Raw genomic sequence first — 14,231 nt, forward strand, 5'->3', positions numbered from 1 at the left:
GGAAAGAACAAGGTTACAGAATATAATTGTGTTACCCAAGTTGGCATTACAAAAGACATTTCACAAAGTTAGAATCTGAAATGCTAAAGTAATTGTTGCACTGTTACAATAAATGAAAGTAAGTCAAAACATATTCTACAGTGTTCCTATTGTGTGCTAGTGTGGCTGTATATAATGACAGTTGATGGCTTGGTTCATTAAGCTTATCAATTTAATTTTCAGCATCTTTAGAGCATTTAAAGAAGCACACCTGAATTAGGAAAATTTATAAAAACCTTTTTTTGTACTCTTGATTTTATTACATAAATATTTTTACACACCATTTAAAATATGTTTCGTTTTGTGGAATGTTAAACTTGCAGAATTGATAGAGTGGAAATTTCTTCTTTATAAATTACTTGAAACCGTTAATTTAGCACCAGTTCCATGGAAGTTCCTTCCTGTATCTATGATGAAGGTGTGTCTTCATAGCCTAGCACAGATTTACAGACTAAAGAAAGTAAGCAAACCCAAACTCTCTAATGCTGTAAGCTTGGAGATTTTCTTTCTTTCTTTTTTTCTTGTTTTTTATTATACTTTAAGTTCTAGGGTACATGTGCACAACATGCAGGTTTGTTACATATGTATACATGTGCCATGTTGGTGTGCCACACCCATTAACTCGTCATTTACATTAGGTATATCTCCTAATGCTATCCCTCCCCACTCCCCCCACCCCATGACAGGCCCCAATGTGTCATGTTCCCCTTCCTGTGTCCAAGTGTTCTCATTGTTCAATTACCACCTATGCGTGAGAACATGTGGTGTTTGGTTTTCTGTCCTTGCGATAGTTTGCTCAGAATGATGGTTTCCAGCTTCATCCATGTCCCTACAAAGGCCATGAACTCATCCTTTTTTATGGATGCATAGTATTCCATGGTGTATATGTGCCACATTTTCTTAATCCAGTCTATCATTGATGGACATTTGGGTTGGTTCCAAGTCTTTGCTATGGTGAATAGCGCCACAATAAACATACGTGTGCATGTGTCTTTATAGCAGCATGATTTATAATCCTTTGGGTCTATACCCAGTAATGGGATCGCTGGGTCAGATGGTATTTCTAGTTCTAGATCCTTGAGGAATCACCACACTGTCTTCCACGATGGTTGAACTAGTTTACAGTCCCACCAACAGTGTAAAAGTGTTCCTATTTCTCCACATCCTCTCCAGCACCTATTGTTTCCTGACTTTTTAATGATCACCATTCTAACTGGTGTGAGATGGTATCTCTTTGTGGTTTTGATTTACATTTCTCTGATGACCAGTGATGATGAGCATCTTTTCATGTGTCTATTGGCTGCATAAATGTCTTCTTTTGAGAAGTGTCTGTTCATATCCTTCACCCACTTTATGATGGGATTGTTTGTTTTTTTTCCTTGTAAATTTGTTTGAGTTCTTTGTAGATTGTGGATATTAATGCCCTTTGTCAGACAAGTAGATAGCAAAAATTTTCTCCCATTCTGTAGGTTGCCTGTTCACTCTGATGGTAGTTTCTTTGGCTGTGCAGAGCTCTTTAGTTTAATTAGATCCCATTTGTCAATTTTGGCTTTTGTTTCCATTGCTTTTGGTGTTTTAGACATGAAGTCTTTGCCCATTCCTATGTCCTGAGTGGTATTGCCTACGTTTTTTCCTAGGGTTTTTATGGTTTCAGGTCTAACATTTAAGTCTTTAATCCATCTTGAATTAATTTTTGTATAAGGTGTAAGGAAGGGATCCAATTTCAGCTTTCTACATATGGCTAGCCAGTTTTCCCAGCACCATTTATTACATAGGGAATCCTTTCCTCATTTCTTGTTTTTGTCAGGTTTGTCAAAGACCAGATGGCTGTAGATGTGTGGTGTTATTTCTGAGGCCTCTGTTCTGTTCCATTGGTCTCTATATCTATTTTGGTACCAGTATCATGCTGTTTTAGTTACTGTAGCCCTGTAGTGTAGTTTGAAGTCAGGTAGTGTGATGCCTCCAGCTTTGTTCTTTTGGCTTAGGATTGTCCTGACAATGTGGGCTCTTTTTTGGTTCCATATGAACTTTAAAGCAGTTTTTTCCAATTCTGTGAAGAAAGTCATTGGTAGCTTGATGGGGATGGCATTGAATCTATAAATTACCTTGGGCAGTATGGCCATTTTCGCGATATTGATTATTCCTATTCATGAGCATGGAATGTTCTTCCATTTGTTTGTGTCCTCTTTTATTTCGTTGAGCAGTGGTTTGTAGTTCTCCTTGAGGAAGTCCTTCATATCCCTTGTAAGTTGTATTCCTAGGTATTTTATTCTCTTTGAAGCAATTGTGAATGGAAGTTCACTCATGATTTGGCTCTCTGTTTGTCTGTTATTGGCGTATTGTAATGCCTGTGATTTTTGCACGTTGGTTTTGTATTCTGAGACTTTGCTGAAGTTGCTTATCAGCTTAAGGAGATTTTGGGCTGAGACGATGGGGTTTTCTAAATATACAATCATGTCATCTGCAAACAGGGACAATTTGACATCCTGTTTTCCTAACTGAATACCCTTTATTTCTTTCTCCTGCCTGATTGCCCTGGCTGGAACTGCCAACACTATGTTGAATAGGGGTGATGAGAGAGGGCATCCCTGTCTTGTGCCAGTTTTCAAAGGGAATGCTTCCAGTTTTTGCCCATTCAGTATGATACTGTCTGTGGGTTTGTCATAAATAGCTCTTATTATTTTGAGATACATTCCATCAATACCGAATTTATGGAGAGTTTTTAGCATGAAGGGCTGTTGAATTTTGTCAAAGGCCTTTTCTGCCTCTATTGAAATAATCATGTGGTTTTTGTCTTTGGTTCCATTTATATGCTGGATTACATTTATTGATTTGTGTATGTTGAACCAGCCTTGCATCCCAGGGATGAAGCCCACTTGATCACGGTAGATAAGCTTTTTGATGTGCTGCTGGATTCGGTTTGCCGGTATTTTATTGAGGATTTTTGCATCGATGTTCATCAGGGATATTGGTCTAAAATTCTCTCTTTTTGTTGTGTTTCTGCCAGCCTTTGGTATCAGGATGATGCTGACCTCATAAAACGAGTTAGGGAAGATTCCAGCTTTTTCTATTGATTGGGATGGTTTCAAAAGGAATAGTATCAGCTCCTCCTTGTACCTCTGGTAGAATTCGGCTGTGAATCCGTCTTGTCCTGCACTTTTTTTGTTGTTAGGCTATTAATTACTGCCTCGATTTCAGAACCTGTTATTGGTCTATTCAGGGATTCAGCTTCTTCCTTGTTTAGTCTTGGGAGGGTGTATGTGTCCAGGAATTTATCCATTTCTTCTAGATTTTCTAGTTTATTTGCATAGAGGTGTTTATAGTATTCTCTGATGGTAGTTTGTATTTCTGTGGGATTGCTGATGATTTCCCCTTTATTATTTTTCATTGCATCTATTTGATTCTTCTCTCTTTTCTTTTTTATTAGTCTTGCTAGCAATCTATCAATTTTGTTGATCTTTTCAAAAAACCAGCTCCTGGATTCATTGATTTTTTTGAAGGGATTTTTGTGTCTCTATCTCCTTCAGTTCTGTTCTGATGTTAGTTATTTCTTGCCTTCTGCTATCTTTTGAATGTGTTTGGTCTTGCTTCTCTAGTTCTTTTAATTGTGATGTTAGGGTGTCAATTTTCCATCTTTTCTGCTTTCTCTTGTGGGCATTTAGTGCTATAAATTTCCCTCTACACACTGCTTTAAATATGTCCCAGAGATTCTGGTATGCTGTGTCTTTGTTCTTATTGGTTTCTAGGAACATCTTTATTTCTGCCTTCATTTTGTTATGTACCCAGTAGTCATTCAGGAGCAGGTTGTTCAGTTTCCATGTAGTTGAGCAGTTTTGAATGCGTTTCTTAATCCTGAGCTCTAGTTTGATTTTACCGTGGTATGAGAGACAGTTTGTTATAATTTCTGTTCTTGTACATTTGCTGAGGAGTGCTTTACTTCCAACTATGTGGTCAGTTTTGGAATAAGTGTGATGTGGTGCTGAGAAGAATGATTATTCTGTTGATTTGGGGTGGAGAGTTCTGTAGATGTCTATTAAGTCGACTTGTTGCAGAGTTGAGTTCAATTCCTGGATATCCTTGTTAACTTTCTGTCTCATTGATCTGTCTGATGTTGACACTGTGGTGTTAAAGTCTCCCATTATTATTGTGTGGGAGTCTAAGTCTCTTTGCAGATCTCTAAGGACTTGCTTTATGAATGTGGGTGCTCCTGTGTTGGGTATATATATATTTATGATAGTTAGCTCTTCTTGTTTGATTGATCCCTGTACCAATGTGTAATGGCCTTGTTTGTCTCTTCTGATCTTTGTTGGTTTAAAGTGTGTTTTATCAGAGACTAGAATTGCAACCCCTGCCTTTTTTTGTTTTCCATTTGCTTGGTGGATCTTCCTCCATCCCTTTATTTTGAGCCTATATGTGTCTCTGCACATGAGATGGGTCTCCTGAATACAGCACACTGATGGGTCTTGACTCTTTATCCAATTTGCCAGTGTGTGTCTTTTAATTGGAGCATTTAGCCCATTTACATTTATGGTTAATATTGTTATGTGTGAATTTTATACTGTCATTATGAAGTTCCCTGGTTATTTTTCTCCTTAGTTGATGCAATTTCTTCCTAGCCTCGATGGTCTTTACACTTTGGCATGTTTTTGCAGTGGCTGGTACCAGTTGTTCCTTTCCAAGTTTACTGCTTTCTTCAGGAGCTCTTGTAGGGCAGGCCTGGTGGTGACAAAGTGTCTCAGCATTTACTTGTCTGTAAAGGATTTTATTTCTCCTTCACTTATGAGGCTTAGTTTGGCTGGATATGAAATTCTGGGTTGAAAATTCTTTTCTTTAAGAATGTTGAATATTGGCCCTCACTCTCTTCTGGCTTGTAGAGTTTCTGTCGAGAGATCTGCTGTTAGTCTGATGTGCTTCCCTTTGTGGGTAACCCAACCTTTCTCTCTGGCTGCCCTTAACATTTTTTCCTTCATTTCAACTTTGATGAATCTGACAATTATGTGTCTTGGAGTTGCTCTTCTCGAGGAGTATCTTTGTGGTATTCTCTGTGTTTCCTGAATTTATATGTTGGCCTGCCTTGCTAGGTTGGGGAAGTTCTCCTGCATAATATCCTGAAGAGTGTTTTCCAACTTCATTCCATTCTTCCCGTCACTTTCAGGTACACCAATCAGACGTAGATTTGGTGTTTTCACATAGTCCCATATTTCTTGGAGGCTTTGTTCATTTCTTTTTACTCTTTTTTCTCTAAACTTCTCACTTCATTTCATTCATTTGATCTTCAATCACTGATACCCTTTCTTCCAGTTGATGGAATTGGACTGGAATTGGTTACTGAAGCTTGTGCATTCATCACTTAGTTCTCGTGCCATGGTTTTCAGCTCCATCAGGTCATTTGTGGACTTATCTACACTGGTTATTCTAGTTAGCCATTCGTCTAATCTTTTTTCAAGGTTTATAGCTTCTTTGTGATGGGTTCAAACTTCCTCCTTTAGCGTGGAGAAGTTTGATCATCTGAAGCCTTCTTCTCTCAACTCATCAAATCATTCTCCGTTCAGCTTTGTTCCGTTGCTGGCGAGGAGCTGCCTTCCTTTGGAGGGGGAGAGGTGCTCTGATTTTTAGAATTTTCAACTTTTCTGCTCTGTTTATTCCCCATCTTTGTGGTTTTATGTACCTTTGGTCTTTGATGATGGTGACGTACAGGTGGGGTTTTTGTGTGGATGTCCTTTCTGTTTGTTGGTTTTCCTTCTAACAGTTAGGACACTCAGCTGCAGGTCTGTTGGAGTTTGCTGGAGGTCTACTCCAGACCCTGTTTGCCTGGGTGTCAGCAGCGGAGTCTGCAAAACAGTGTATATTGCTGAACTGCAAATGTTGTTGCCTGATCGCTCTTCTGGAGACTTCATCTCAGAAGGGTACCTGGCCATATGAAGTGTCAGTCCGCCCCTACTGGTGGATGCCTCCCAGTTAGGTTACTTGGGTGTCAGGTACCCACTTGAGGAGGCAGTCTGAGTGTTCTCAGATCTCAAACTCTGTGCTGGGAAACCACTACTCTCTTCAAAGCTGTCAGTCAGGGACATTTAAATCTGCAGAGGTTTCTACTGCCTTTTGTTTGGCTATGTCCTTCTCCCAGAAGTAGAGTCTATAGAGGCAGGCAGGCTTCCTTGAGCTGTGGTGGACTCCACCCAGTTCCATCTTCCCAGCCGCTTTGTTTACCTACTCAAGCTCAGCAATGGTGGGTGCTTGCCTCACTGCCATCTTGCCATTAGATCTCAGACTGCTATGCTAGCAATGAATGAGGTTCCATGGGTGTGGGACCCTCTGAGCCAGGTGCGGGATATAATCTCCTGGTGTGCCATTTGCTAAGAAAACTTGGAAAAGCACAGTATTCGGGTGAGAGTGACCCAATTTTCTTGGTGCTGTCTGTCACAGCTTCCCTTGGCTAGGAAAGGGAATTCCCTGACCCCTTGTGCTTCCGGTGTGAGGTGGTGCCTCGCCCTGCTTTGGTCTCCCTCATTGGGCTGCATCCACTGTCCTGCACCCACTGTCTAACATGCCCCAGTGAGATGAACCTGGTACCTCAGTTCAAAATGCAGAAATCACCCGTCTTCTGCATCGCTTACGCCGGGAGCTGTAGACTGGAGCTGTTCCTATTCAGCCATCTTCTTAGAGATTTTCTATATGAGAGGGATCCCTAAAGTCTGAGAAAGAGGGGAATGGGAGGATTTTGTATCTGTGACAGAAGGTAAAGTTAGCAAGACATGGGCTTAGAACCTACATTAGAATCATCTTTGTTGCAAGTTGTTCCAACTAAATTTTCTTACAGAAATATATCTGATTTAGTACTGAAAAAGAAAATGAGGACACAGGATTTATTTTACAGGATAACTTGAAAGCTAATTTACTGGTTGCTGGTATTCCTTCAAGAGGTGGGAGACCTTTTCTAATAGCACCCTCCTATCCTCCCCCTTGGTGAGAATCATCTGCTACGGTGTGTCACAGTCACTGATAGGAGTAAGTTACATCTCTTAGGTGAGTTGGGGTTAAAAAAAATAGTTTCAGCTTTCTTTTTTTCCACAGGATTGCCAAGCCATATTTACTTTCTGAAATAAAAGGAATCATTGAAAACATCACTTGACTTTAGTTTAATCAATATCAAATAACTGTATTGGAGTATTTTAAAAGAAGACGTAGGTACAAACAACTTATAAAAGTGAATAACTTGCAAGATGAAATTGCCTTTTTTGATGGAAGCACAGTGTTCTTATACAATGTTCTTTTCACATTTCATACTTCTCTGGCATTTATTATAAGGAACAAAGCATTTCTGGAATGCTCATTTTAATTTCAAAGCCCAGGCTATTCTATGGAAAACATTTGGCACATGGAGGATCTGAACAATAGAGGAGGAATGTGCAGTGGGAAGCATCAGAAATTGTGGCACTTAAAATATATTCTGAGGGAACATTTCAGACAATGATATTTATTCTTTGTTTTAAACAAAGATTTTAAACTAGTTTTTGTAATTTGTCTTAATCTGGACAAATACCTTTTAACTCTCAATATATAAATTAGACTGATAAGAGTGAGATATTTGCCTTTTGGAATTTGTGAAAACCCATGTAATAAATCAGGCTTATTATTCTTATATAATCCATGATGAAGACACATGATCTTATTTAGCTGCTTGTAAAGCATACAGAATATGGTTTGTTAACTGCCTTCATCACATTTAGCATGGGGGGCCCCAAGAGCAAGATAAACTCAGGTCCAGAGAGAATACCTTTGATAAGGTTTCCCATAACCAATTTTCCACACCTACGTGGGGAACAAACTAGAAAATATACATGAAATGCCAACAAATATTTGTGTCATATTATGCATTTTACAAAATACTTTACCTTATTTGACCTTCCCCAGTCTTGTAGGATAATAATGATTATTCTTATTTTCTAAGAGAGGAAACAAAGGCTTGCCACAAGACATTCCACTCTGGGTGAAGAACTTGGAAATAAAGCAAATTAGAATGAAACAGAGGATCTATTGGGTAAAGGGAGGAGGGTAGGAGGGCAGACAAAAATGATTTTCATCCACGTATTTCCCCCATAGCTTCTTAAGTTTTTTTTAGTTCGTTGATAAAAACTGGGTCCAGATATCCAAGTAAACAAACATCGAATGCTGCTAAACAACCAACAAGGAAAATCTCTAGGGGCTACTGCGCAGGAAGCATTATGCAGTTTGCTGTCAAAGATGTGGTGCATGATTACCATGAGCCTCCACTGTTTCATGACATGCAGCAGCTTAGCTTTCAACAGGAGTTTCAGGTCTCTATTTTAAATATTAGATACAAGTTGTTTTTTTCCTTTCTCTCATTCCTCTACGATGGTGATTTTAAAGCTTTGTTTATAAAAATTTAATCCAAAAGTTGTAATTGTGATCCAAGATTTAATTAAGAGTGGGTGTTCTTTTTTTTTTTTTTTTTTTGAGATATAGTTTTGCCCTTGTTGCCCAGGCTGGAGTGCAATGGCGTGATCTCGGCTCACCACAACCTCCGCCTCCTGGGTTCAAGCAATTCTCCTGCCTCTGCTTCCTGAGTAGCTGGGATTACAGGCAAGCGCCACCACGCCCGGCTAATTTTGTATTTTTAGTAGAGACGGGGTTTCTCCATGTTGATCACGCTGGTCTTGAACTCCCGACCTCAAGTGATCCGCCTGCCCTGGCCTCCCAAAGTGCTGGGATTACAGGTATGAGCCATCACGCCCAGCCAGAAATGGGTGTTTTTTAATAATGTAATTCAGTATGATGTTTTTGTTTCCAAATACAGAAGCTTAATTTTTGTCTTCAAATAATGTTCTTATTATGAGTTTGTTCTTGTATTTGTTAAGGTTCATTTCTTTCTTTTTTTCCCCAAGCTTTATTAACTTAAAATTGGCAAATAAAATTTATAGATATTTATTTTGTACCCTGTGATGTTTTGATATGTGTATGCATTGTAAAATGATTAAATCAAGCTAATTCACACATTTCTCACTTCATATACTTGTGGTGAGGAGTTTGTTCAAGTTTCACTACTGGAAGAATGCTCTAGAAGCCTGTATATGTGTGTATTGTTTTAATTACAGAAACTTCATATAAAAAATACAGAACTTTGATAAGACAGTCAAAAATGAGAGCAGAAAATTATTTATCTCCAAAATATCAAATAATTTTATAAGATAAAATTTATACCACTTTTTAGCCAGCAATCTACATTAAGAGGAAGCCAAAAATAATTATAATTAAGTCAGTATTAGTCTACTTAGGGTGAGAATAGAGATAACTAATATTAGGAGAGGAAGAAACATTCTGAATCATATAAAACAGTGGTTGCCTCAGGGGACAAAGGCCACATCCTTACTGTGTCCTACTTTCTTGCCCTTTGTAAACTCTCAGATTTGTCTCCTACACTTTCCTCTAACTCATTTGGCCTCTCAAACAGTTCTCACTCAAAGTCCCCCATCAAGAGGCCTTTCCTGACCACCCCGATCCCCACTCTTTCTCACTCTGTTCCCTCCCACAACTTTATTTTTCCTCCTAACATTTACTGAACCTTACATTTTTTATTTGTTTATATGTTTATTGTATGCTGCCAACATTAAGAATGTAAACTCCATGAAAGCGTGAAATGCATTTCTTTTCCATCATCCAGAACAATGTAAAAAATTGATGTTCAGTAAATATTTAACATAGAAATGATTTGATGACCGGGGTAGTTGAAGAGTGGGCATTTTAATGTCTATATTTTGAAATTCAAACGCTAAGGCTCTCACTTCCTATTTTTAGTTGGGAACTCCATGGTGGCTCCTGCTGCTGTTCTTGGTGCCATGACTTGACTTTTGTAGGTGTATCGATAGCACTGGAAATGAGTCATGTTACTGTGAAATACAGTTGATCTTTGAACAACACTGGTTTGAACTATGCAGGTTTACTTTTATTCGGAATTTTTTTCAATAAAAGTTACACCAAGTGTGCCTGCCTCTCCTGCCTTCCCTTCCACCTCCTCCATCTCTTCTGCCTCTTACACCCCCGAGGCAGCAAGACCAACCCTCCTCGTCTTCCTTTTCCTCAGGAATATGAATATGATGAGGATGAAGACCTTTATGATGATCCACTTATACTTATTTATTTATTTATTTATATTTTCTCTTCCTTATGATTTTCTTAATAACACTATCTCTAGCTCATCTTATTGTAAGAATACAGTTATATAGTACATATAGATACAAAATCTGTGTTAATCGACTATTGTTATCAGGCTTCTGGCCACCAGTAGGCTATTCGTAGTTCTGTTTTTGAGGAGTCGAAAGTTATGCTCAGATTTTCAACTACATGGTGGGTTGGTGCCCCTAACCCTTGAGTTGCTCAAGGGTCAACTGTACTGTCTTTTGTTCTGGGCTGTAATATCACAGGACTGTGTTCGCCTTACAATTTGTCAATGGAGTACTTTGTATTTTTTCAATTTTAGGTTACCACACTTGTAAACTGTCCCCAGAACCCTTCCAGCAGGAAAAAAGGACGTTCGAAAAGAGCCAGTATCCTTCTAGCTTCTGTGGAGGAAGCAACTTGGAATTTATTAGACAAGGGAGAGAAGATTGCCCAGGAAGCTACAGTTTTAAAGGATGAGCTTACGGCTTCACTTGAGGAAGTTCGCAAAGAAAGTGAGTACTCTAGTCCTGCTCAGGAGCAAACTGCATATCTTTAGGGTGTTAGTTACCAAATTAGATCTGTGAGTGTTTTGTTTTTGTTGGCTCCAGTTTTTTAGTCTTTTGCAGAGCTGTGAGGAGCTAGCTGTGGGAGGCAGAGTGGCTCATTAGACAGCTCCAAGGCTCAGTCCCACTCTAGGCTCTTCTTTTTAGTTGCTCAGTCCCCGCAGGCAATTCCTCTTCCTCCCCCGCCTTGACATAGCTTTTCCATAATAAACAAAGAGAAGAGTACCCTTTTTTGGTCATAGGATATAGTGAGAAATGACTAATGAAGCTGAAGATTTATTTGTCTATACATAAATAAGTTATGAAGTTCCTTGTAAACAGCTGGGAAATAGAAGTTTCAGACATGACCATCTCAGAAGTACATTTTTAACTTTGCAAATTTCTGAAGGTTTAGATTTCCTAAACTTTTTAAAAAATGCTTTGCATAAAGTATGCATGAGTCAAGTTGCTGCTTTGTTAATATTACATAATCTAAGCATATATTTCATCTTTTTGCGATCTTTATGATAATACAGCAATTTTCTAATGAATTTAAGTCTAAACTGTAGGATAGTTTTAAAATAATTGCTGAATATTCTTTGGTTAGTGGAATGCTTTTGTATATATCAGCTTTCTGCAAGTATCTATTTTGGGAAGAAAAGGAAAGTTAAATTTTCTTGTTCAGCTTTGTAAAAGAGACTTGGGATTTTTAAATATTTTTCTCCCTTAACCCCCCAACATAACTTTAAGAAAATCAGGAAGCCTTTGCTAATTAAATAATTAAAATGAATATACTAGTAACAGTAAGCTTTATGTCACATGTATGATACAGGGGATTATTTGTTATATACTTAAAAAAATTTTTGGCTGAGCGTGGTGGCCCATGCATGTAATCCTAGCACTTGGGAGGCCAAGGCAGGCGGATCACCTGAGGTCAGGAATTCAAGATCAGCCTAGCCAACATGGTGAAACCCCATCTCTACTAAAAACACAAAAATTAGCTGGGCGTGGTGGCAGGCGCCTGTAAACGTGGGAGGCAGAGGCAGGAGAATCACTTGAATCCAGGAGGCAGAGGGTGCAGTGAGCTGAGATCGTGCCATTGCACTCCAGCCTGGGGGACAAGAGCGAGACTTCACCTCAAAAAAAAAATTGTATTTATGTGAATTTATTTTAAAATAAATTTTATTGTGTATATTTAAGGTATACAACATAATGTTATGAAATACATATAAATAGTAAAGTGGTTACTATAATAAAGTAAATTAACATATTCTTAATCTCACAGTTACCCATTTTTTTGGTGTGTGTAGCAGGAGCATCTAAATTTCATTTAGCAAAAATCCTGAATTCAACATTATTAGCTCTGGTCTTCATGTTGTGTACTGGATCTCCAGAGCTGTTCATTATTCATAACCGCAACTTTGTATCCTTTGATCTGCACCTGCCCATTTCCTCACTCCTGCCCCCAGCCCCTGGTAGATACTGTTTTATTCTCTGTGTTTGCCTATATGACTTTCTTAAACAAAGATTCTACATATAAGTGAGATTGTGCAATAGCTTTCTATGTCTAGCTTATTTCGCTTAGCATGATGTCCTACAGTTTCATCCATGTTGTGACAAATGGCAGGATCTCCTTTTTTCCATTGTATATATAGACCAATTTATTTATCCATTCATCTGTTGATGGACGCTTAGGTTGTTTTCATATCTTGACTATTGTAAAAAATGATACAGTGAATATGGGAGTGCAGATATCTTTATAAGTGGTGCTTTCCTTTACTTCAGTGTTATACCCAGAAGAGGGATTGCTAGCTCTTAATGGTAGTTCTATTTCTAATTTCTTTAGGAACCTCCACACTGTTTTCCAAAATGGCTACACTTTGTTATATATATTATATACAATTTATATTTTATACGTATTCTTCAGACAGTATATAGACAACATAATGTGCAAGATAATTTGAAATATATTTGTTGTTTTTCCCTGCTCCCTACCAACAGAGACCCACACTTTGTCCTTGTTCTTGATCATCATCTTAGTCACCAAGCCAGTTTAGACTCTTCCTTTCATTCCACCCTCTCTTCCAATTAAAGTCTAAGTTCAATGAACTTTTAAAAACTTTTCTAAAACGTTTATTTCAGGTTCAGGGTACATATGTAGGTTTGTCATATTGGTGTCATGGGGGTTTGGTGTATATATTCTTTCATCAGTCAGGTTCAATGAATTTTTTCTCCTTGTTGTCTCTCAGATCTGTTCATTCTACTCTATTCTTAACATTGCTTCGTGAATTCAGGGTTATTGCATTAGCTTTCCTCCATAGTAAAATCAAATAGATCTTTTAAAAATGAAAATATGCTCATTTTACTTGTCTGCTTAAAATCATTTTTAGTAGCTGTTGGAGGATCAGGGGGACTACCTTTTTCAATAAAGTTCAAACTTTAAACCTACCTCCCAAAGCATTTTATGATTTGGCTTCTGCCATTATCTTGCACCTCATTTCCTGTGACTGCTCCTCCCTCAAATGTTCCTCCAAACAGGAACTCTCAGTTTCTTGAATGTTCCATGTTGCTTTATGCCTCTGTGCACGTGTTATCAGCTACAGTCATACCTTATTGAACAATGGGGACATGTTCTGAGAAGTACATCCATATGTCATTTTGTCATTGTGTGAACATCATAGAGTATACTTACACAAACTTAGATGGCATAGTCTACAACACACCTAGGCATCCTAGACTACAAACTTTTACAGCATGTTACTATACTGAATGCTGCAGGCAATGATTAATATAACATAGCGGTAAGTATTTGTATACCTAAACATGGAAAAGGCACAGTAAAAATATGGTTAAAAAAATTAAAAAATGGTACACCTGTGTAGGGCACATAGCATGAATGGAACTTGCGGGACTGGAAGTTGCTCTGAGTGAGTCAGGGAGTGGTGAATGCCTAGTATCACTGTAGACTTTATAAATACTGTACACTTAGGCTACCCTAAATTTATTTAAAAATATTTTTCCTTCTTCAATAATAAGTTAACCTTAACTTACTGCAACTTTTTAACTTTATAAGCTTAAAATTTTTTTAACTTTTTGACTCTTTTGTAGTAATACTTAGATTAAAACACATTGTACAGCTGCACAATAATATTTTCTCTTTTCTGTCCTTATTCTATAAGTTTTTTCTTTTTTAAATTTTAAATTTTTTTTTTTTTTTTACTGTTTAAGGTTTTTTTTTTTTTTTTTTTTTTTTTTTTTTTTTTTTTTTACTAAAATCTAAGACGCAAATACACACATTAGCCTAGTCCTACACAGAATTAGGGCTGTCAATGTCACTGCCTTCCACTTTCATATCTTGTCCCACTGAAAGGTCTTCAGGGGCAATAGCACGCATGGGAATTTTCATCTCCTATGTTAACAATGCCTTCTTCTGGAAGTGTTACCAAAACCCACAGGCATTGCACTACAATCTTA

General features: G+C 38.0%; 1 protein-coding gene across 3 annotated transcripts in view; it reads left to right on the forward strand.

Moving 5' to 3' along the window:
• CTNNA3 (catenin alpha 3) overlaps positions 1 to 14,231 on the forward strand; it is a 1,764,647-nt gene that overhangs the window by 76,420 nt on the left and 1,673,996 nt on the right. For all 3 annotated transcript variants that reach the window (XM_065521050.2, XM_005565734.5, XM_065521052.2), the window contains one exon: positions 10,535 to 10,727. In XM_065521050.2, the coding sequence (XP_065377122.1) occupies positions 10,535 to 10,727 (193 nt within the window). The remainder of the gene's footprint in view (positions 1 to 10,534; positions 10,728 to 14,231) is intronic.

This window comes from Macaca fascicularis, chromosome 9, assembly GCF_037993035.2.
Source record: "Macaca fascicularis isolate 582-1 chromosome 9, T2T-MFA8v1.1".
Taxonomy (NCBI): domain Eukaryota; kingdom Metazoa; phylum Chordata; class Mammalia; order Primates; family Cercopithecidae; genus Macaca; species Macaca fascicularis.